We start from the raw sequence: 24,631 nt of genomic DNA on the forward strand, positions 1-24,631 counted from the left end.
AAAGTCTGCTAGACCTAAAACCAGTTAATTCCAAAAACACCCAACCATGGGTTGTCCTAAAACTGCTGGTTTGCGGATCACTAAAGCAGCTTGTGAATCCAAGTCAAACTCCACAAATAGTTTTGGCTGGGGGCAGAAAATGGTAATGTCTAAATATTATTGGTGCTTTTGAATGGAAATACTTTGATTTTGTATGTCAAGCGGCCCGGTTTGCTTAGAGCATCATTAAGGAATGCTGTCCCACCAGACCGTGTCTTCTGCCTGCTTGCTTGCAAGAGGCAAGAAAGAATGTTAGCTCCAGGTCAGAGAAAGCCCAGATTTTGCAGAAATATAATTGCATCCACTTTGCAATGTTAGAAAACACTGAGGTAATGAATGATGGGGCTGCTGATATGAGGGTACCACCAGCAGCCCTGGAGAGAAATGAGCAGAGAAATCATCACAGTCCCATTTTACAGACAGGGAAGTGCATCAGGCCTGTTATTTAGGGGTACTTTGAGGGAACCCAAGCCCTGTGGCCTGTCCTTCCCCATCCATAGGAACTTCACCACAGCTTGTGACATGGCACCCTGACACACAAAATGGGGTCCTCTGAGGATCTGCCCCTCTGTGGTCCCCAGCACCATCCAGAGAGGAAAAATCCAAAGGGGCAAGGCAGGGAGATAAGGAGCTGCTGTTCTGGCAGCATGGGGCTGGTGTGAATCACAGAGGTAAGTGATTCACCCAGCATCATGCAGGAAACCTGTGAGCAAGGCAGGAACTGAATCAGGGGGTCTTGTTTTTAGCTTTTAATCATCTTTCTCTCATTATCATTAAAGCCTCTTCCCAGACATGGAGGGGGCTTTGCTCACCAGAAGGGAGCAGGTTAATCACTCCCAGTAGGAAAAGCAAAGAGCAGTGGGAAGTGTGGTGCCCTGCTGTAGACAAGCACCTGCAGAGACTAAAGGGTGATGAACTGACATAATTTCTGCTCCTTCCTTTACCTGTGTTTAATTAAATTGGTTTAAGACAGGTCTGAGCAGGAGACTGATTTCTCTGTGCAATTTAAACCACCTGTATGAGGAGGAGAGGTGGGATCAGGGATGCTTGGCAAGACCTGCCATTCTTATGGATTTCTTATGCTCACTCTCAGCTAAATTAAGAGATGCCTGGAAGATCTACTCTAAGAGGAGGATGAGGAGAGCTCAGCCCCTGGAACAACATGCAGGTGGGACCAGTGGATGCTCCCATTCCTGCACTCAAGCCATCAAGACATGATGTTCCACACAAAGCAAAATCAACCCCCAAAACTGAGCATTTTCCATGGAGGTCTCAGCTGGGGAAGTTCTCAGGTAGCTCCATCACTGAAGAGCTGCTAAAGGCAGGAGTCACACAAAGCTACATGCCTGCGGGCTCATTAAAATAGTCTTTGTGCTCCAGAAAGGCATATAAAAGATGCACACAGGACCTGTCATTCTTACAGATTCCTTCTCTTTATGTTCACTCATTCTCAGCTAAACTAAGAAATGCCTGAAGCTGTCAAAGGGGCTGTTTCAAAGGCAGCCTGGAGACAGAAAGGGAGCAAGCCTGTGCCTGGAAAGCCTTGCTAATCAAGGGAGGGGGATCCGCCTGGTTTCCTCCCTCCCGGAGCACGGCTCGTGCTTCAGCTTTGAAGACCTGTCATCTGTGACACTGCTTTGCCTCAACATTTATACTGAGACGTTTTTGCCTGGAATATAAATTTAATTCTTCTCAAACCAACCCGCCCACCCTTTGCCTCTCAGCACAGCACTGGGATCATTTCAGAGCCTTAAATAAAACATAAGAGAAGGTGGCCCCAGTGCTAGGACCATCCCCAGGCCATCGTCTGTATAAACAAAGGGATTTTCTCTCAGCAGTGCCCAGCAGGCTGTATCTAACACCAGGATCTTTAGAAATCCAGGTCTCTAATGAAAAGGAGAGACTTTCGCCCCCAGGAGCACTACAAAAATTAATGGATATCATGACTGTAACTACTTGAATCAAATGCAAAGCCATGTGTCAGTCAGCCCTTCCACAATATTAGCAGCTTATTACAAGCCTGTTTACATCTGTCCCTGCCTGGCTTAAGCCCAGCAAGAATAAAACTAATATAAAGTGAGCAAAGTGAATTAGGAGCAAAGATGCTCTTACCACAAATTGTCCAACTGCAGCACACTCCTAGCACTGGGTAGATAGATGGGTCCTGCTGGTGTTTGGTGTGTCAAAGCCCAGCAGGTACCAGGGGGAAGCCCAAAGGCACAGACCCAGGCCCATACCAGCTGGAGGAAGACTTGTTCCTTTGTGCCTAGTGTCATTGGTACCATGCAGGGACATCCCATTGCACAGCAGAACTGTCCCTGCATCCCTGTAGCCAGTAAAGCTCCTCAGGCTCTCCCAGCTGCAGCAAGGGGTCAAGCTGGGGCATAGAGAGTGAAAACCACCACTGGGATGTGCTTGAAGTAAGTCTCTGCAGCAGCCCCAGATGCAGACATTCACTCCGCGTGTGTTCATTAAGCTGAACAATGCCTTTGGCTGGTGTTTGAAGAGCTGAGGTAGATGCCCGTGTGGTGAAAAGGCAGAGGTGTGAATTTTCTCCCTTTCTGTGCCATTGGCATCTTTAATCTGAAGCCTCTCAGCGAGCTGAGCACTGACACCATCCTCGTCCCAGCTGGCAAACACAACTAATTAGAGACAGTGCGAGAGACAGCGCAGCATCAAAGGGGGGTTGTGGAGCAAAAAGCAACTGTGGGTGCCCTGTCTGAGGTGGGGATTTGTCTATGCAACAGGATGAATCACTCCTTTCCTCTTCCCACGTGGAAGAAGGGCCCTGGCTGAAATTTTTAGAGATTGCATTAATAGATCACAAAACTTATCCGTCTGTCAGGAATGAAGCACATTTTGCAGGGAAGAAGTATGGATTTGGGGTGGCACACAGCTTCATGGAACCATTGGGCTTGCCATCACTGCAGTGGCTTATGAATTACTTACAGGTAGTTGTAGTCTCTGGGCTGGTTTAATATTTCATCTTGTTTTCCTCGGTCAGATGCAGGGCAAGATCCCAGAGAAACCAAAGTCCAGGGCTGAGCCCTGTTAATGCCACCACTTAGGTTTGCTGAAGAGCTGTGAGTGTGCTGCCCGTCCCTGTGATTTAGATGTGATGCACAAGACATGCAGGAGGAATTATTCATACCAAATTATTTCTCTTACCCATATTAACTTCTGGGAGAGGTGGCAGCAAATCCACTGGACCATGTGAGCCAAGATCTTCTGCTAAGCAGCTACTTAACGGGAGCAGATCTGAGGACTGCGTGGCAAAAGGGAAGTCAGGCAAAAAAGAAAGCTCAGGGTTATCCAAAAATCACAGCAAAATCAGCTAGTGTGCAGGGCTCAAAGTGGCCAGCACCATGGAGTAGCCCAAATTGAAGTCTTTGACTCACCAAAGCCTCCCAACACCCTTGGCCAAAGGGAGACAGCTCAGCTCACACTGGGCTTTCCCCTCTCTAGCACCGTTTTACCTTTCAGCTTTCATCAGAGCATGGCACCATGGTGGGGATCCCTTGGAGCACTGGCCAGGCTGGGTCTAGATGAGCTTTCAAAGTTCCTTCCACCACAAACCACTTGGTGTATAGCGCAGGTTGCTGCTGCAAACCCCACAGAAACTGGAATTTGAGATCCCTTTTTTCCCCCCTAGGAGCCTCTCTCTGGGCTAACACCACGTTGACCTCATCTATGGGTCCAACATTAACCAGGCTAGCAGCTCAGGGGGCTGTGAGCAAAGCCTCTGTGTGTTATTCTAAGACCAGACATGTCATGAGATGAGACCATATCCAAGTGATGAGGAACTTCCATCTGTGTGTCAGGACACAAAACGGAAGACCCTGCAGGAAGGACCACTTCTGGTTTCAACAGCGTTCAGCACTGCCCCAGCGGAGGCAGCACAGCAGGATTTGCTGCACGAGTATTTTTGCAAGGTGTTTAAAAGCAGATTTCTCTGGAATTCAAAGGAGGCAGACATTAGAGCAGAACCAGCCTCTCTCCTGGCAGCTCAGGTGGCACATTTTATTGTGCAGGACAGAGACGTGGACATGGGGTCATGTCCCCTCTTGGGCTCTTGTTAAACTGGGGCAACCAAGTGCCCGGACTGCATGTTTCTGCCCTGCCAAGAGCAAAATGATTGATTTTTTGTTTCTACTTTAATAAATGAGTGGGAAATTTCCACTACTTAGATCAGGAGATGCTGTGAATATTTATATTATTGTTCACCAATTGGGGGGGGAAAGGAAGTGCTATAAATGAACATATTTGGTGACCCAATTTGAGTGGCTCATTACAATTAGATCAAGCTAATTGCCAGCCTTGTATTTCATTTGGCAACTTGTTAAGCTAATTGAACAAAATAAAACTAATGAACAATTATAATGAGGTTTATAATTAGACCACTGGAAAAAAAACCTCAGTTTGAGAATATTTAAGGCATAATGAATGTTCAGGAGGTTTGGGGAGGGGGAATGGGAGGTGTCAGTACATCATGTCACTCTCTCCCACCAAAATGCTTCTTCCCAGGAGCTGAAGTTCTTGGCATATTACCTATTCCCAAATTACCTCAACCTAGCATTTTCTTAATTACATTAATGCCTTTAATGTACATACATGGCACTTAAAGTGATCCTAAATTCAGGAATTAGCCTGTTAATGAGCAGCTCAGAGCTGGACATTACGTTACGGTTCTCCTCAACTCCATCTCTACAAAACGAACCAAACTCTCTGCAAAGGCTGGGTTTTTAATGCTAAAAGTGAAAAACAAGCATGTGGTGCAGAAAGAGGAGTTCACAGAACCCCGACAAGCTGATCTATCGTGTCAATACACCAACTTGCCTTTCCCATTCAGGAGCCAGGGAGGCAGAGATGGCAAGAACAGAAAGAGAAGCACTCTCCACATGATCAGAGCCATTTTTAAAAATAGTTATTTTCATCACATTCAATTCCTACATAGATTTGAATAAACCCATGCCAGCCTCTTTTCACCCCCTGCTGCTGAAGCACAGAAAATTAAATACCATGATAAAACACACAGTCACCTTCTGGAGTTTCAATTTACAGGGTCAAGCAGGTGCCCACTGAAACCTAATAGAATTGTCACATCAGACTCCTCACAGCTTAAAAACTTCTTTTCCTCCAGTTTGCACATGAAAGTAATTATTTCATATAGAACTCAGTGGGAACTGAGGTTTTGCATCAGGGAATAAAGGCAGAAACTTTTAAACTAGGGAGGCAATGGGATCAACCTTTTCTCTTAGATGTCTAGAGGTTTCCAGCACTTCTTGCACTCTGAAAGCAAGTGCTGGTTTTCATCAGGAGCCCATGGTGCTGAGTGCCACATGCACAGGGCAGAGATGAAGCACACAGAGTCTGGACAGACCACAGGATGGGACATGGGGAGAATCATCACTGGAGATATTCAACAGAGCAGCATTGATCACACTCCCTACCTGTAACCACAGTAATCCCAGCCTGGAGCCCTAGTGGCAATAACTTTCTTCTTCCCATTTACATAGCTGCTTTACTTGCCCAAAGATCAAGATAACGAACTGTTTCAGGGAAAAAAGAGGTTTACTTTTATAAGCCTTTGAAATCTCTATTCCCCTCTCCCCAGTTTTAATTCCAGCTGCATTAGGAGAAAAATCTCTGAGTTTGCAGCCATGTCTCAATATTTCTTTGCAATCAGAACCAGCTGTCCTCTTCTAAATCTAATTACAGGTTTCACCAGGAGAGTGATAATATCCTGGTATTCATGTGGGTTTGTAACTGTCTTTGGCACTCACCATGGTTCATCACCTTGTTTTGGGGGAGTTTTCTGCAGGTGTCCTTGCATCAGTCATCCTGGAACTGTTGGCACAAACATCCTGGGGCTAGGGCTGCCCTCCCTTTGGCTTGTGCTGCTTGAGGCAGGGTCTGGTCCCACTTCAGCATGGGCAGGAGAGAGTTTGGGTGAGGAGGATGCAGAGGGCCATGACCACCACCACCCACCCCACATCCCTCTCTGCAGAGATGCAGCTGCTGCATCACCTGTAAACTTGGCATCTCTTCCTTACACTGGTACCTGGAAGCCCGGCAGGTTACAGCCATGGATTATTCTCACTACACCAACCCTGGCAGCACCTTCATTTTTTGTCCATTGCATTAAATTAAAGAGAAATCCTCCCATGTGCTTTCCCTCTTAGGCAGAGCACCTGGACCAAAAACAATCAGGTCTTTTTCTCCTCCACTGCAGCAGCCCCAATTCACAGGCTTGATAATGCCTTTCACCAACACGTCTATAGGACAGCTGGCTGACAGGCTGATCATCACTTGGTAACAACCACGAGGGCCTCCAGCATGCTAAAAGCTCACATACACATGCAGGGTGTTCTATGGGCTTGTGCCGGTCTGGGCACTTCCTCCCTAATTTCCCTCCCCACATGCATGGCCATGTCCTCTAATAATAAAACGGTTGAGAAAATGGAAACAAACCTTAAAGTGAAGCATGAGATAGGCTCCATGATTCCAGACAGCCAGGTCCATTTAAAGCCTTGCTTGGCATTTGCATTGTAAGAACAAATCCTGTACAAAAATCTCTCTTCATGCGTTACACTCTTGCATTAATTCATGGAGTGTCATGTATCTAGCATATTTTATTATACATGAGAACTAGGCAAACTAAAACTCTCAGCTGAGTATCACATTTGCACATTCAAGGCCACCTCCTCAGGCCCTGTTGAGCTTTGGAAGTCTCACCTGTTTAAACTCAGCTTGCCTTTTAAACCGGGTTAGTTAAACCAGCACAAGTTCTTACAGTTTTCTCCACGCAATTTATTTCAATTTAGCTTTAACCTCTTCATAGCTCATACAAGCTGGAGAGAAATACATCTGGTTTAAAGGGAAATAAATGCGCTTGCCAGGGAAGGTAATTGTGATTGAGTTCCTGAGGTGCAAGAACTCAAGCAAGAACCTGAGCAAGCCACCCACTTGCTCAAGTGCCACTGCCTGTGCCTGTCCCAGCCCCATCACCCATAAGCAGCTGCACCAGGCAAGTCCCATCAGTTTAAAATCCACCGCAAAGGAAGGAAATGCAACTCCACATGGCAGCAAGCTCTTAAAAAACACCTTTTCCTGAGCAAAAGATGCCACAGATGCAGGCAGGGATCATGGAAGGTAACAGCGCTATAAACAGTCTGGGACTCTCCTCCTCTGACTGCTCTAGAAAGAGCCTGAGATAACTCATCTTTAGAAAGGGAAAAAGTCAATCATGCTAAGATGGGGTTTCACTAAAATTAGGCTGTTTGAACATGACACTAGAGCTCATATCCCCATCAAAGAGAACTTCCTTGGTTTGGTGCAACTAGGTTTTGCATGCAGCTTCCAAAACATATCTTCTCAAAGTAGCAAAGCCAAACTAAGCAGGCACTTCCTAGGAGTGGGTGTTCAGCTACAGGCTCCCAAAAATGACAGCATCCAAGGACTGCAGAGCGAGGGGCACCGCCAGGATCTCCCCCTCTTCCAGCCTTACCTTCTCCTGCCCCAGACACATACACACACACCCCCATCCACTCTCAATCCTTCACATTGCTACTGATTTCAGCTCTCCTCTTGTCTTACTGTTGTCTTAACAGCTCTTACTATTCAGCTTAGAGCTTGTTCTTGTAACACAAACTCTCTCCTTTGAAGGGTGGTGTTTGAGCCATTTGCCATAATACCGCATCCAGGGCCCTGGAGAACAACGTAATACAACCAAGGCATGTTTCTAACAGTGTGCAAACCATACAATGGAAAGAAATACTCTCCTATTCCTTTGCAAAACACACAGGCTGTAGACCAATAAGCTAGAAACATTAGAAACAACCTCACTGTAGAACTAAAACAGAAACCACAGAGGAATATACCCATCAGTGGGACTGTTACCCTGCAACAGCCAATTCTGAACTTCCTTTGAATCTCTGCAGAAGAGGGAACAAAACTGAAAAAGGGATTGTTCTTTTTTTTTTTGACCAGACTCCTCATTAGTGATGTGAACCTCTCCATGTATACATTAATCTGCTATTGTAAACTCATTAACAATCCGGGAGATGATGGGGGTTTTTCAAGGGACATTATCATTTCAAATGCTGAAAAGCCTCTTGAACTTTGTAAAACCACTTGTCAAAAGTAGTAAGATGAGAATTTGTTAAGGTCTTCTAATTAAGAAGTACAAGGTCCAATTAAGCTTTCACTAACATGTTAAACAATGGCATGCCAAGGATTTTCCCACCCCCACCAACGCTGTTTTATCACTTGAGTTCATCTCCAACCGGTGGTTTGGAAGAATTTCTCTGGCCATCAGAAGCAATGATGAGAAATTGTGTGGACAGCTGCAGCCTGCTACATTAATACTTTGGGACATCTTATTGTTCTGCAACTGAAATTGTTCTGAGACACTCTTTGACTCGCTAATGGCATTTCAGAGACTGTTATGCAAAGGAGAGGGAAGCAGAGTCACTCCCACTTTGCACACAGATCATGTAGAGCAAGATGCTCGAACTGATGTTGATTATCTCATTATTTGAATCTAAAAAGGCCACTAATTCCCAGCAAGGAAAATATGTGTGCTCTCATCAGCTTGGAGGCTGCTGTACTGGACTGTGGCCATGCTTCACAGCAGTTCGTACCCTCATTTTATTTCTGGAAGAATACAGTGTATGACATGTAGCTTCCTCTTTCTATAAAAGATGTAGAAGAAAATTAAGTTGCATCTTGTTGGTGTCTAAGACCTGATTATTTAAGAACTAAAAATACCCTCCTTACAAAGGGAGAAGGATGAGCCAAGCATTTTCGGACTTATCTCTGCAGGGCAGAAGATCCAGCCAGTAGACAGACACCTCAGGAAACCAGTGGTGAGCTAGAAGATTTAATGGAGAAATTGCTCAATGCAGAGCTCCAAAGATCACCTGCAGGAAGACCAAAGCCTTCTATGTACTGAAACATCTCCAACCAGAGTCCCAAAGGTGGACAGAGGTTAAGTGCTCAATAAAGTGACCCACTAAAAGAAATGAAAAAGCAGATACAGACAAGTAAAACGTTATTCAAAAGAACACATCTTCCAAATCAATGTCTGTTCCATGCTGTGACCCAAGCATGAAACCCAGTATCAGCCAATTTCAAACACGTTAGTTGACAAACATGTCTTTCCCAGCAAATCTCTTGTACCTCTGAGCACCAAGGAGACAAATCACAGACATGAAAGGCCTGATCTCGTGCTGCTCCTGCACTGTGCTCCTGCAGCAGCCTTCTCCAGCAAAGGTGTGTCATGTTCACAGAAGTGCTCATGACCCACAAACCTTCTCCTCCCTCAATAACCTGTTGAGCACCCAAGATTCACACACTATTCAGGAAGACATTTAATAACTTAGTCCTGATATTCAGCCACACCACAGCCCTGCTGTGTGCCATCTGGAGCTGCACTTACCTGCATGAGGACTATGGCAGCACTTCCATCCAGGGATGTGGCATAGGGTATATCATTCCCAAGCACCTTCCACAAAGATTCACCAGGACACCATCTTCCTGCCAGAGTGTTCGCTATAGACACTGGTTCTCCCAAAAGCAAAACCCTGCAGAGTTTGATCTCAAGAACAAACTGGTACTACTTACTAATGCATTTTACGTATTAACACCCATTCACCTGTGTGACTGACTGTTCTGCCTTGTAAATGATATCCCTTTAAATATGTATGCATTAAACTGAAAGACAATAATGGCCCCAGGGAAGCTGCATTCCATTAGGCAATTACCTGTGCTTCTAAAAATCACTGAATAAGTAATTCACACAACCAATTTCTCTCGCACATAACAAACAATTTTATCAGCTATGCCCTGCTTAGGTTGTTGTGTACCAGCTCACTTTATTTCTTTGAGAACCAACACTAACCAGAGAAATTAACTCAAATCATAGGGTAGTGGGAAGGGAAAGTGCTTGCTCTAACAGGAGCTGACAAAAGCACATTTCTAGAAGGGGTATGATAAAACTACATCTCTCAATGAGTTGAGGGCAAATGGGCTGATTCCATCACATAATTCAACAGTCACTCTCAAATTTGCAGAAGACCAAGTGGCCTCAAGTACCTCTGCTCTGAATTTCCTTGCTGTTGGGCATTTATGTCAGAGCTTAAAGCAGTTTCCAGAACCAGCTCTATTTGCATGCCACACATGCCACTAACATCTGCATATGTCACTTTCCAGGTAAAACACTGTGAACCTCAAATTATACATAGGCAACAAGAAACTAAAGGAAGAGGGCTATGCATACAAGGTATAATCAAGGCATCAAGTCTTTCTGGATAAAGCCACCTGAGGTAGGCCAGCACTCCATCAGCTGAGACATTCTGCAAGGGTTGCCCAGCTTATGTCTTAGGATCACCAGAGCTGTGGTACTCACAGGAGCTGTTGCTGCCAATGCTATGGTATCAGGAGCTGCACTACCACACCAGACCTTATTGTTGTGGCCAAGCATCTGGATGCTACCAGTTTGTAAGGACACCCTTGAAATTATGTTTGACCACAACTATGCTATGCCCAAGCCCTGGAAAGAGCACAGCTAGCTCACAACCTGGGATAGGAAGCAGAAAATCATGTTCTCTGTTTTTCCTTTGCAAACTGTAATGACCTTAGCTCCCTACTTTCATGCCAGTGAGATTCTGAACTATCCCCAACTGGATAGAGCACTGCCATATTCACAGCTCCATGGCAGTAACCAAAGAAATGGGTCACTTATGCTACAAGTAAGCTAAGATAAATCCAAGTTGAATGCTTGTAGGACAGGAGGAGCTCCACTCAGGAAGTTGGACTGTGTTCCCAGCTCTGCCACAGCCTCCTTTCAAGTCACTTTGCAGCCTAACACGAGTACCCACATACCTCTCCTCCTCCCTGGATTTCCATGGCTGTCAGCATCCAGCACTTCTGAAACTCAGACCCTTGAAACCAGGAGAGGCACCGACAAGTCCTTGGTCTGCACAGTGCATTTTGCACTACCCGTCAAGGCTTCATGGCTATAAAGTCATTTTCAGTACATAAATCAATATATAAATAGATCTATTTTTTTGCTTGTAACTATAGTCTGGGAAAAGTTTTGCAACATGACATTTGCAAGAGATCAAATTATATCCGTTAACAAAACTTTCTACAGTGTTTACAGCAGGATAGCATATTAAAAAAGCAGCCTCTAGGCATTGTATATGTTCTTAATGCATCTGTGCTTCTAAACTATCTTTAATTAATGAAATATCCCAAAATTACTTATTAATAAGGATCTGTGGGCTTTATAAACTCCAGACATTTTGCATGAATTAAAGAACAATATAATGAAGTTTTAATGAATACAAAGTCACAGTTAATGTAAAATTTATATATAGCATGCCAGAGGGGAGAGGAATTTAAAAGTGCTTTTAATCATAGGTTATTGGCAGCTGTATAGCTCATTTTTATACTTTTCTAATGGGTGCTTGGTATTTATGCTACCACATTTTTCATGCCAGCATGGTATATAGTCTGCCTTGGTACAGTTCAGAAAGTCAAATGGAGACCAGATCATTTAACACCTCATTTGCTAATGAGGCATTTCTGCATCCGGCAGTGCACGTGGAGCTGGTGGACCCAATGACTGTGTGCTTTTGATTCAGCCACAGACCACCTGAGAGGGGCTACTCAGCTGCATTCATAGGCAGTTTCACCATTACTGAGTTACTAGCAGCAATGTGACATATTCTGCAGCAGATCTATCACAGGGTGGAAGAAATATACATTAAACTTTTACTAGCTGTAACCAAACGAGCATCTAAATGTTGCCCTAAGTAACAGAGTACACACCTTTCAAGTGTGATCCCTTTTAGTAACATCAACATATCACAACCTGCAGCTTCTTACTGTACTGACACAAGGCACATTTTCAGGACACTGTCTTCCTCTCCTGTTCACCTGTGACCTTCTCAATGAGCCAACTGTGCATATGTAACTAGCAGCAATGTTTTACTTGTCCCGGGCTCTGCGTAAGAAAACAGGATAAAACTTTCAGAGAACAATAATTTTGTAGTGGGATGGACTTGAATAAAAACTATTAAACTTAGTAACAAATTAAGCTAAATATCAGTAACAAATTAAGCTAAAAATGATTCCATGACACCCAATTGAAAGGAAAAAGACAATAACCAAGTGCAAATTAAAACACATGTAATATATAATATATATATTTAAAGAATCAATTTCTTTTAATTTACTATCAATGCTGAATGCATTCAACACAACTGTAAGTACATCCATGATTTTAATGCATTAAATACTTAGCCCACAAAACTCAAATGTGCAGGAGATACTGAATGCCAGAGGCTCGGTACAACTACTGCAACTGTATTTGATGAAAAACAAAATGGTTTAGTGCTTCCATTTTACTGTTTTAGTATGCTCATGACAGTATTTTTCCCTTTATAAACTGGAAGGATACAGAGCTAGAAAACATTTTAGGCTTCAACTTTCAACATGACACTTAGTAAAAAAAGTTACAAAATCCATCAGCTTTTAATAAACACATTGGAATTCTTCAGCTAACATAACAGAGGATCACTGCCTTAAAGCCAGTAAAGGAAGTTCAAAACAAGGAAGCAAAATGCTGTCTTCAACTGCAATGATGTTAATCCACAGTAATGACAGAAAATTCCATGGAAGTTACACCAGGAATAAGGAGGAGGTGATTGCTCCCCCACCTTCTGAACACCCAGAAGTCTATCAACTAAAAGCTTAAAACAATAGGAAGGTTACAACACAACATGAAGCAGCAATTACCTTCAAGAGTACCATGAGATATTTCAAGATTGAAATTGTTCTGAGTCAAGTCAAATGGTTTAGTGCATTATGATTTGGCTTTATAAAAACATTTAAGTGTACACTACATATAGAACACTTGCATGTTTCATGGTCAAGTAGTTAAAATCACTGTGTGTTCCTTACAGGTGACAAACACATGGACTGAAAAAAAATGTGGCTAAAAATCCAGTTTAAAAAAAAAACAAAAAAACAAACCAACAAAAAACCCCAGAAAGTGAGTATTTTGTGAAAGAAATATTCTATTTGCAACTGTAAGTGATGCTACCAGTGCTCCCCCTTGATGGGCTGTTGATGTAAGTCTAACCAGAAAAGATGCACTCATATATATAAAAATCAAAACAGGCAGGTTCCTCCTCCCAGGCTGGAAAAAACTCCAAGATATATGGCATATTTAACCAATAAAAGGAAGCTAAGCTTTACCCATGCCTTTCATAATGCACTTCATGAAATATTTTTTCTTTTAAAAGAACCACTGGTATTAAATAGAGCTTTTTCTTTACATACAGTATTGGTATATATACAAAACAAACACAGAACAAAGACTGATGCAAAAAAAATGCCAAACAAGTGACTTCAGAAGTTCTGAAGCTCAGGAATATTTCGGTACAGGTCCAAAGTCTCTGGGTTTGAGAAAGCACCCCGCTGCTCAACTTCCTTCCCTGCAATTACTTGCTTCACAGCTACTTCCACTTTTTTTCCATTTATTGTATACTGAAAAACAAAAATGGCAATGACAAAGTTACACTTTCATGTAGTAGCTTTATGGAAATATTCATGAACCAACCTGCCCTCCAATCCCAGAACAGGATCAAAGCAATGTCTTCCTTTCTGTTACACTTGAGGCATCAGAATCTTTCTTCTGAAAAATCAGCTGAAGGGTAAGTGGAATTCCTACAGTCTGGATGTAATTTTAGCTTATTATTCCTACTTGGTAATACTGTGAGAACATGATCAAGCTCCAATTTAAACCAATGAAATCAGATCAGAATCATGGTATAAACACCAAAAAAACTTCAACATGTTCTGACACTTCCAGTTTTCAAATAATTTTTAATTTTCTAAGGGTGGGCTCAAAAAAAAGACCAACTCCAATGGGCTTGGGGAGAAGAAAACCACGACTTGTGTCTTAAATGGACAGCCTTTTTCTGACAGGGTGAAGTGAAGCACTGAGCTTAAATGGCCTTCTACATTTAAATGTCTCAGAACAAGTCACAACAGGTTGTGGATGATGACCAGAATGCTTATCTGGTCAGGACAGGACTAGGAAGATTTGATTAAGAGTTTTCAGTATGTTTTTGACACCTGGGTATCTCATTAAAACCTGTGCTTCGTATTATTAAAATCCTAATCACTTCAACACAGCTACAATATTTTTCTACCAGTATATAGTGCCTGTACACAGTCAGGGTTAGATTGTATCTTCAGATGAGGATTCTAATACAGTTCTAAAAGTAGCAGAAAACAGGAAAATGTTTCCCTTCCAAGGCGAACTTTCAAAGGTGGGAGAGAGCTTTGATCACCACTAGCACGTTTACCTGAAAGGTAATTAAAATTCACTCAATTGTAAATTCAGGCAAAGTGTGAACTAATTAATGATGTGAGCAGGCTTTCCTGAGGGACCCCATCACAAGCACCTCACTGCTATCAACTTTGTGCTGTACATTCAGGTGATTTACACGCTTTACAAGTTCAACACTTCATGCAGAAATTAAGTTGCAGCCCAGAAAATCTAGGCTTTGCCATTTCACAGGCACAGGGGATTTTAGGCTCATGCAAAGAAGACATTTTGAGCCAAGGATTATTTGCCAACAGTGGCCTGAAACAGCAGTAACTCAACAGATCAGAACCAGATCACTGCATGCACCACAGAGGCTGGCAGTCCTGAACTGTAGACTACTTCCACATTGAAACCAATATTGGCAGTAAATGGGTATCTATATGAAACAATTGGTCTGAAGTCTCAAGTCTTTTCTGTAGGCACACTCAAGTCCACATGCAAATGGACTTGAGACAACTACACTCTGCACCCCATTCTGCCACTCATACAGCTGTTGAGAAGACTACCAGAGAGTGCTATAAAACACAGGCATTCCAACTAAAAGGTTCATACAGCAAAGGAGAGCATGAGAGTAACAGCTCCAGAAGACTGAGTATGCAGAACCTTTAGCTGTACAAATTTCTCTACCTTCCCCCCATAAGCACAAGGATGTTAATTACTGCTATAGTTAAGGCACTGAGAGCTACATTTAAGTGGCTAAACAGATGTAAAGGTAAAATGGCTTCCAAAATAATTTTATGAATTTGCTCAGTGCTCTCAGCTGTCATAAGAAAGTCATTTGAAACAGGAAAACAAAAACAAAATAAGCTTATGGGTGCCAGAAAAGCCAAAGTTAAAGGCAAATATTAAAAAGGTAATGTAAAAGGTTTAAGTATATATTACTAAGAGAGCACACCACATTTATAAGCTGAGAATGGGCATTTTTAGGTATTGTTAAACAAAAACATGCTTAGCTCAAAAGGAGATGAAATGATGTTGCTAGGCAACATAGACAAACTATTTATAAAGCTCGAATACACTTTTGAGATGCTAAAATTTCCATGCATGTGGGTTTGAAGAGCAATGACAACTGCTCCTTAATTACTATTCAAGGTGACAAAGAAAAAAGTAGGCAGCATTTTTCATGACATACCGGAATGCCTTTGGTTTCTAGAATGAGGCTTGGAACATGCCTGGCAGAAAGCGCCCTACGGATTGCATCCTGGATTCTTTTCACCAGATCCTTGCTGAACGCATGGTTTAATGCCATCTTCAGGAAGAGTATCACCCTCTCCTCCCCATCTTTGTTGTACTGAGGGACACAGAGGCTATCAGAAACCTCCTCAAAAGCTTCAACTGAAAAGAAAGGAGAATCCTTAACAGCACTTACAAATGTGTATTATTCAGTACGCACATGTTTTGTGGTTGCACCAAAAGAAGTGTCAGTTCCCCAGAGCTGCAAAGGCAAAACAGACATCTTGGTGAGGTTATTCTACACCAAGCTTCCCTCTGGCTGCTCTGAAATTTTAACTCGTGCTTAGTTGAAAATCCAGGTTTAAGGACCATATATATTTAAGTCCAGGACAAAAAAAAATTGCTATAGCTTTTGGGACAGACAACAAGGTTTTACACTAAGCCATTTTCTTTGGGTTTCCTCACAACCCTCATTACTGCATAGGCAGAAAACTAACATGCTTGATCACACAAGAACCAGGAGAGGCAACAGGCCCTGAAGTCTTAGATTAGCACCTCTGCAGGTGCAGTTTCACAGCCTTTCACAAGACAGACCTTTGAAATATGAAGCACAAGCTCAGGAACTTCTAATTATTAGGAAAGAGAATAAAACCGCTTGTCTCGCAGGGGGGAAGCAAAGCTTCAGAAGTTAGGTTCTCTTATAAATCTGCATTATGTAATTAATCTTTCAGGCCTTATTATAGGAAAGCATCATCTTACAGAGAAAAGATCTTGAACAGTCATCTCCAGCCCTACAGAAACTTTGGGAAAGCAATCCATTTCAAGTCTTCAAAACTGAATTTTACTGTTAACGCTAATATGCTCTATGCTGACATTTGAAAAATGGCAAGTCTTTTATTACCTAATCCTTCCAAACACCTGAAATGTAAGCATTATAAAGATTTAAGGCAACAATGTCACAGCTGAGAGGTAGAAAGTTAATTTCATACCTATGTTGTAGATTTCAGAACTTCCAAATCTTACTCCATTCGGATTTAAGGTACCATCACTGAATCACACACCAGCAAAACAAAGAAGCATTGAAATGTGATTAATTTGATGAAAAGAGAAAAACTGATGCAATTAACCAAATCTCTCTACATTTCATGCAGTGAATATGCAGCCACATTAGAAACAGAATTTTACAAGAATTTGTTTCAAAAAGGCATTTTGCTCATTAAAATGAAGCTGTACAGAGAAGCTCAACATTATTCACTGAGCCTTTCCTAGTGCCTCCTCTTTCCAGTAGCCTACAACTACACACACATATGCCACTGATGACAAAACAGACCAAGGATCTTAGTACTCCATCATATTGCAATTACACATCATTACTTTCCAGTCTCTTATAGCTGGAACTCATGTTTCATATACAGCAGCCTCACACTGTATGTCTGTTGAGCAGGTCTATTTGTGACAATGCCAGATACAGCTTCAGGGCATCCACTCAACTTTGTTTTGTAAAACAACTTTTAAATGCAAGCTGAAAATTTAGCCACAGCTGTGATCTTGAACATCTGTGATGGCCAAGACAAGCACAATACCTGATCTTCTATAATTTCAGTTTTGCTGTAAAGCAAGTCAATGGCAAAACCAAGACCAGAAGAAAAGTTTCCTGATTCACCACCTTGAATGTGCTGCTCTCTATTTGAACCCTTACAAATGATCATGATAAACCATGGAACAGAAAAACAAGTCCAACACTGTCTTGTGTTCACATATACAGGAGTGGAGTAGAACTCTGAAATGGGCTCCTTCCCTCTAATCCAGCTGCTCTGATTCATTTAAGGGTTGGAATTCACAATACTGGATTTAACAAAAGTAACATAAAGCTAACAGGCATGATGGAGAATCATGTACATTAATCTTTAAGGTGAAGTCTGCAAGTTTTAATGCTTTCACCAAAATACTATACCTGCGACCCAGCATGACAATTCCTCCTGTTTTGGGATTAATTTTGCAGTAATCACCATGGGCCCAAACACCTATTAGAGAATGACAGAGATTAAGCAGCTGATTTCTTATTCATGCAGTCATGGCAGGCATTTGTGTAACTCAACTCATGTTAACTTAATAAAATACATACAAAAATGCAATGAATCAGATATAGTTTGAGAACTACCCACAGCAAATGTAGCAGTACTTAACTATGCAAACAATCCATACTGCATTTACTACACAGAGCTAACACAAACAAGAGTAGCTCACACATTAGGATCAAACCTTAGGTTATCTTCTGATTACTTGTTTGCATGACTGTACAGCATCCTTTAGAAAACAGGTGAATAGCTGCTCAGAACACCGTGTTTTGAGGAAACTGGGAGAATCTTCCACAAAAACAACAACATTCCCACCAGTCTTCCTTGATCCACTTTTATGATGTGCAATTCTGTGCAAGAAGCTTTCTGGGCTTGTGCAATAGGTCTCAACAATCCCTAGGAGCTTATGTGCTTAATGATCTTGAGTTGTGTTAATACACAATCAGATTTGACTGCAGAGCTGGAATAACTTCTGTATTCCTTTTAAGACTGATATCACTACAGCAGCCTGCCACAAACAAATACAAGCCAATTCCACTCAAGTTTTTCCAAAGGAAACCAAACAGCCCCCAATTATTTCCACATGCATGTGCACATAAGACCATTTTTTAACTTCACTATGACAGCCTTAAGCCCCTTTGCAATGAAGGACAGAAAAGCGGTTTCAGACAGAACCTCTGGACCCCAGTGATTTCAATCTAACAACTGTAAACACAGGGGGTTTTCCCCCATTTATTGTTGTCAGGCTTACATGCAGACTAACTCCCACATTCCCTCAGTTTTCCTATATGATTATCTCCTGATGCATGTCCTGACTTCGCTTGTGAATTCATTCTGTACTGCTGCTATATATAAAAAAGCCTCCATCTCCAAAAAGCAGCAGCTTGAGGTCCTGGCCCTATAAAAGCCCCTGCCCCATAGGCAGCAGGGAGTTCAGCATGCCTGTGCCACATAAGCAAAAGCTCTGGATGACAGGAGTCCTCCCAAATTATTAGGAAGAAAGCTTCTGGCACACAGTACCTGTTCCTTTACTCTTACCACCACTGAAAGACTGCACAGATGAAGACTGTGCATGTCTGAAGCTGCATATACTTAAACCTCATGCTAATAAGGTAGCAGGGTCAGCACTTATCCCTTAGGATTCTCTCTTCCAGCTAGGTAGCAGCAGTCTGGCAGAGGTGCAGCAGCACTCATTAATGGCTGGTTGCTCCCTGACCTATTCATCACTTTCATTTCACACTCATGCCAAGCAGTCCATGACTGCACTACAGATTATCAGGCTGTTACACTCACATCTGCCTAATGAGAGCAGGAACAAAATGGGATTGGAGCTTTCCAGAAATTCTTAAAATTGATTTGGATCCATATTCAAAATGAATCACTAGAAAACAGAGTGAGATACTATGAAACATGCTATGGATTTCTCACCTTGGAAATCTAGATTCAAAACTGCACTTACATCACTGGGCAAGAATAAACCTGTACTTCCCTAAAAGCAGCAATACCATCTACATCCTTGGTCAGTTTGAGCAATATCCCAAAGCCCTTCATTACATACCTGGGAATTTTGAAAAATATGCCTTCCTGTATTTGCTTCCATTCTCATCATTCCAGAAGTGCGTAGGCTGGCAGGGAATAGGCTTGGTACAAACCAGCTCTCCACTTTCACCCCAAACTGGTTTTCCTGTTTACAAGGAAAGAGGTAAACAATAGAGTACCACAGCAAAGAGCACCTACAGTTATTACTTACATACCAGATGCTGCTGTAGATACAAGATGAGCTGTGACTGGTGGGCTTAACAGCTTGTGTTCAATTCCTAAACTCATCCCTATCAACCTCAGTAACTCCAGGAAAGTTGCACCACAGGGTGGAAGCCAGCCTGGCATGCACGGCAACACAGCTAACACACAGCAGAGGCTAAAATTGGGCCTTGATGTGTTTTAGCAGAGTAATGGAAAAGGAGGGCCTTTATACACTAAAGTCCTGTATGATCCAGATGAGATGGATCCAGAGGCAGGTTTTATGGAACATGTTTCCAAAGTGAAATCACTTATTTAACAGCTGACCATTTACCCATCTGATGAATGAAACTTAAGGTCATAACACTACTATATTTTCTAAGTTTGCATAATAGTTTTGGGAATAGTTACCTTCATCATTCCATGCTTCTACAGCCATTCCAAGATTTCTGGCCTGAATTTCTCCTTTGTAAACTGGAATTGTAACATTCTGACCCATGAAACACGAAATTATATCTGTCCCACCTACAATAAAAAGTCCATTTAGAATACACAGAATATTTTGGAAATAGCAAAACTGAAACTTAAGAACTCTGGAACAGCTTCTGATGCACATTAAGTATCATCGAACAGGCAAGCATTATCCAGAATGGTATGTGACTTAATAAAAGAAGGTTTCTTTTCTTACTTTACATGTCTTTATACATTTGTGCCATTCATGCAGGAATATTCCTTAAGGCATAACTTCTTCCAACAGTTTCTTTAATCTCATTTAAGGAAGTTTCTGTTTATACAAGAATGAGAAAAACAGGCCCTAGTTTTCAGAATTAGATATTTATGATAACTGAGAAATGTTTTCTTGTTTGTTTTAATTAGTTTAAGGTAATGTCAAGCTATTCCACTCAATATTTACTTAGCTTTTATATCTCATTCTCATTAGCAGGGAGGGGGAGGAAGGGAAGAAAGGGGAGCCATGTCTATAGAATGAACAGTTATCTTAATGAAAATAGATACTGTCAAGGTGCTTACTTAACTGGAATATTTATAGTATTTCTAGAACTTGAAGGAAGTGGAATTATAACACTTATCAATCATGTTAGCTTCACTCAAAAATAGTATTCTGCATATGAGACTATTAAGGTCTGTTGTAGCAAGTTCTAGATTCAGCACTACCCTTACTAAGGCCTGAGTCAGAGGTGACTTCAATAGCTGAACAGTCAAACTTTGAAAAATCAAGCTAAACTAAGTTAAAATGCCCTTTGAAAAAGTCAGTCCTTGTGACAAAGCAGAACGAGGAGTTCCGCAGTGGACTTGATGTGAATAGGAGCTGCCTCAGCTCACACTCCTCACAACAAGCTGCACAGTATGTGGGCTCCATACTTCCCTAATCATGTAATTTACAAAAAAATCTGTCTGCCAATTACTTACCACAAAAGAATTGAAACAAGGACATGAAAAAACCTCTTCAAGAGGTATTTTCTGCTGAAGTCAGCTATTTGCAGAACAGCGTGTTCTGTAGGTTAATAGACTCTTTTCTTCATCTCACCCTGCTACCCCTAAGGACAGCCAGTCAAAATAAATGATCCTGCTTAAAAATAAAAAAAAAGCCAAAACCCAAAACATCCACCACGTCAGAAACATTCCACCTAAAAGCCTTTGAGCATATTGAGCTTCATTATGGCACACTGAATTATGCAGAAAATCTCTGCACTAAAAAGACAGTTAATTCCAGTTTAACTATAACCAAGCCTGAACAATCCAAAGGTTAAGCTTCTTAAATACACAGCAGCAAACAAGTAAGAAGGAAATGCACAGGCAATGAAGAGAATTAGGAAGATGCATGCAGTATAAAAGCATCACCTGAAATGGATCCCAGGAGAACGCTGCTTTTTATGTGTTTGTAGACATACTCATAGCTTTGAGATTTGAGCGGTGATCCTGTAGACAGTATAGTGTGGAGGGTTTGGAGATTGTGTGTTTCACCTTAAAAGGGAGGAAACCAACAGATCAGGTTAAGGTAGAATTTTTACAAGAGTTTCTATCTATTTGACACTACAACCCAGAACAATTACATCAAGTACTTTGACAAGATTCAGGGCCAGAACCTGGACAGGAAAGGTAGGAGGGAGGACAGAAGGGATGCAATAGCTTTTTGAAGCTTACATGGTTTTAAATTTTTCTCTTCTAGCACAGCCAGCCACTTTGCACCCGTTCCAAGGATGGTGATCCTAGAGTGAAAAAAGTTTCAATGTTTGGCATATTCAAATAATATGCTAAGACACTAAAGGCTGGCAATTCCCACTGCAGTAAGCAGAAGCTGTTAGATACTTTACATTGATCAGTCAAGTAATGCAGTCTCTTAAAGCTTTCTAAGTGCAAGGCACATTCATTTGAGCAATCAAAATTAGTCAGATCACATGCCATTTCTGCAGCTTTGAAACTTTTAATTCTATCTTTAAATATTAAGCAAAGTTTTCCCACCTCATGGAGAACGTTCACTTTCATTTACAGGAATTCTTAAGTGCAGAATACTCCAAAGACATCACAAAATGTTGTAACATTTATTTCATTAATGGGCCATAATTGCCACTAAGCTGCTGAACACAAAACTGCTGCCTTGTTACACTCTTGCCTATAAGAAAATTGCCATTTCGGGGCACAGTTTAACAAAAAATACTTCACTCTGAAGACAGCAGCCAGTCATTTTCTCTTAGGTATCTCCCTGGTTTACACCGATGAAAGTCTGAGTTGCAGGTGCCTAACTGAAATGAAATGTGGCCTAGCTAAGCAAGTAACTGAATTCTGCCCCTGCAAAAAGGTATTTAGAGCTCTCCAATACAACATAATCAAAACTTGAAATGAAGGCTGTACCTCTTCCCTACTCTATCAATAGAAGTGCTAGTTCAATGTTTCTGCTGACTTTCAGGAAATCCTCTTCTCTGCCTTCTGCTAATTCATTTTATATTACAGCAATAAACTCACTCAAGAAAATGCATAGGGACAGACAAGGATAAGGGATCCAGTCTGAGGGCACAGAACATGGGCAATCACAGATCAAAAGAACTTCAAATAAGATCCTGCTATCTTTGCTTTTATGCCAAAGGCAAGAGGGAAGGTAGAACAGCTCTTGAGATAATACTATTACAGACATGGAGAGAGCTATTTCAACAATATCAAAAGGGGATGTCTTCACCATTTTAGGTGGATGGCAGTTACTAAGAGGCTGCCACCTCTTGAGTAGGGACAGGCTATTCGCACACTGGTGCATAGAGCAGTTTATCAGGTACATGGGAACAGCACCATGACAACCCAGATGTGTACTGCTCCTCCAGTTATATACCACAATCACAACACACTCTTGTGTAATATCTTACTTTCCTTCCATGCTCCAAATTATTGCTTATTTTACAACTAGAATACATAATGCTTCTGTTTTTAAGCTCTGACACTTCCTCTGCAGCACATGCAGAGCCTAAGTCATCTATTATTTCCTCCCAAATGCTACATAACTGGTGGATGGTGACAAAATAAGAGTTCACTTGAACAGATCTTTAATTGATGCCCACTTAAAATCTTGCCACGCAGTATGAGATATCCTGATGATACTGTAAGAATATGCTCTCAGAAGGAAAGTGTGGCACATCTTCAGAGAAGTAAGGTAGTCTTAACATGTTTGAAACCTTCTTTTTAAGTATGTAACATATGACTGAGCTGGGAACAGACTGCATTATGAAGTACCACACAGATGGCCACCACTTTTAGCGCCAGATTACAAAAGTGAGACATGCAGACACATTTCAGTTATCTTCACTTACTTCTGGCATGTAGAAACAATGCTTAAAAATAAGCTGTGTTATTTCTCGAGTCTAAATTTTTGCCTGTTGTTCTACTGGGGTTTTTTTGGGGGAGGTGAGGGGCGTCTTAAGTTTGTGGGTTGGTTTCGTGTTGTTTTTTTTTACTGGAAGCGTTCTGACTAGGCATTAACCTTCAGTTACAATAGCCAGAGACAAAATGTCAGCTTTTGAATATTACATGTCACAAAAGACTCAATGAAGTTTAAATTATTAATTATCAAGAGTCAGAAAGTGAACCTTTCAGCATCCGCTTTCGACCATGATTTTAATTATCAATTAAAAACGACATTATTTTTATCAGGAATAACATTTAGTCCTACTCCTTACATCCAGTTGGCAAAATAAGAAAGTTATCAGAAAAATAAAGTTGAGGCAATGTACAAGGCTAAATACCAGCACAGGATTTTACAGCTGTTTATCCAATATCTGCCATTTCTCTGAGCTTTGAGAGAGAGGGCACTGTGAGCATTTTGTGGCACAAAGAGCTGTGTAAAACAATTAATGAACAGCTTGGCAGGGAAAATTAGGCATTCTAGATTTAACAGCAAAATATGAAAATATAAGCAACCCTGCTGAGCCCTTCCAGTCAATTTATGTCTTTAAGTCAAAGTGTTATATTGAGTCTTAGGTTGAACTGCTTGAAAAAAGGATTCGTATTTTCTAAGTTCTAAGTGTGCTGAGAAATTACTCCTCAGATTGCTCCCAATTACTGCCTTTTGAAAAGGCTGCGCTTGAAAACTGACTATTGAACCAAAATTCTTTGTTTGTTGGAATCCAAATACTTGACTCAAATTTGAGACAATCAGCTCTTTGTCTCTCCTGCTCTCTCTCAAAAACTGTTTTAGAACAAAGTAGTAGTTCCACTCAAGGCTAAGCCAAAAGATAAACTCATGTCACATACTGGCTTTGATCAAGGCAATGGCACCTTTAATGAGGTTGGTTGTATGTGGTCATCGTAACAGGAGCAGACCATTTTCCTCCATTTAATCTTTTTTACGTACCCCAGCCTGTCAGTCAAGTCCCAGAGCACATTTGGTGATGGAATTAGAGGAGATCCATCATAGAGAACCACTGAAGCTCCTGTAGCGAGTGCAGTCACCAGCCAATTCCACATCATCCAGCCAGTCTGGAAAACAGAAAATACCTGCATCGATTTCCATCTTTGTCAGCTAGCTGTCTGCTTTGCTGGCAGCTCTATCACAGCATCAGGAGTGCTGCTTCCTATCATATGCTGGTAGAGGAGCTACAGGCAACTAGAAAATGATGGACATGTGTAGCTCATGGCAAAATCATCTGGACCAAAGCATGCTCTCTGCCCTTGTGCAAGAGGAAGCATGCAAGCC

General features: G+C 41.6%; 1 protein-coding gene across 1 annotated transcript in view; it reads right to left on the reverse strand.

Annotated features, from left to right (window-relative positions):
* Positions 1-13,153: 13,153 nt before the first annotated feature.
* Positions 13,154-24,631, reverse strand: part of AACS (acetoacetyl-CoA synthetase) — a gene marked incomplete at its 5' end in the record, with an annotated part of 37,016 nt that continues 25,538 nt past the window's right edge. The window contains 9 exons of the mRNA XM_010015551.1: positions 13,154-13,596; positions 15,576-15,778; positions 16,606-16,664; positions 17,571-17,640; positions 19,253-19,378; positions 19,846-19,959; positions 21,295-21,417; positions 21,598-21,662; positions 24,290-24,414. Of these exons, the coding sequence (XP_010013853.1) occupies positions 13,459-13,596; positions 15,576-15,778; positions 16,606-16,664; positions 17,571-17,640; positions 19,253-19,378; positions 19,846-19,959; positions 21,295-21,417; positions 21,598-21,662; positions 24,290-24,414 (1,023 nt within the window). The remainder of the gene's footprint in view (positions 13,597-15,575; positions 15,779-16,605; positions 16,665-17,570; positions 17,641-19,252; positions 19,379-19,845; positions 19,960-21,294; positions 21,418-21,597; positions 21,663-24,289; positions 24,415-24,631) is intronic.

The sequence above is a fragment of the Nestor notabilis genome, unplaced genomic scaffold, assembly GCF_000696875.1.
Source record: "Nestor notabilis isolate BGI_N333 unplaced genomic scaffold, ASM69687v1 scaffold14695, whole genome shotgun sequence".
Taxonomy (NCBI): Eukaryota; Metazoa; Chordata; class Aves; order Psittaciformes; family Psittacidae; genus Nestor; species Nestor notabilis.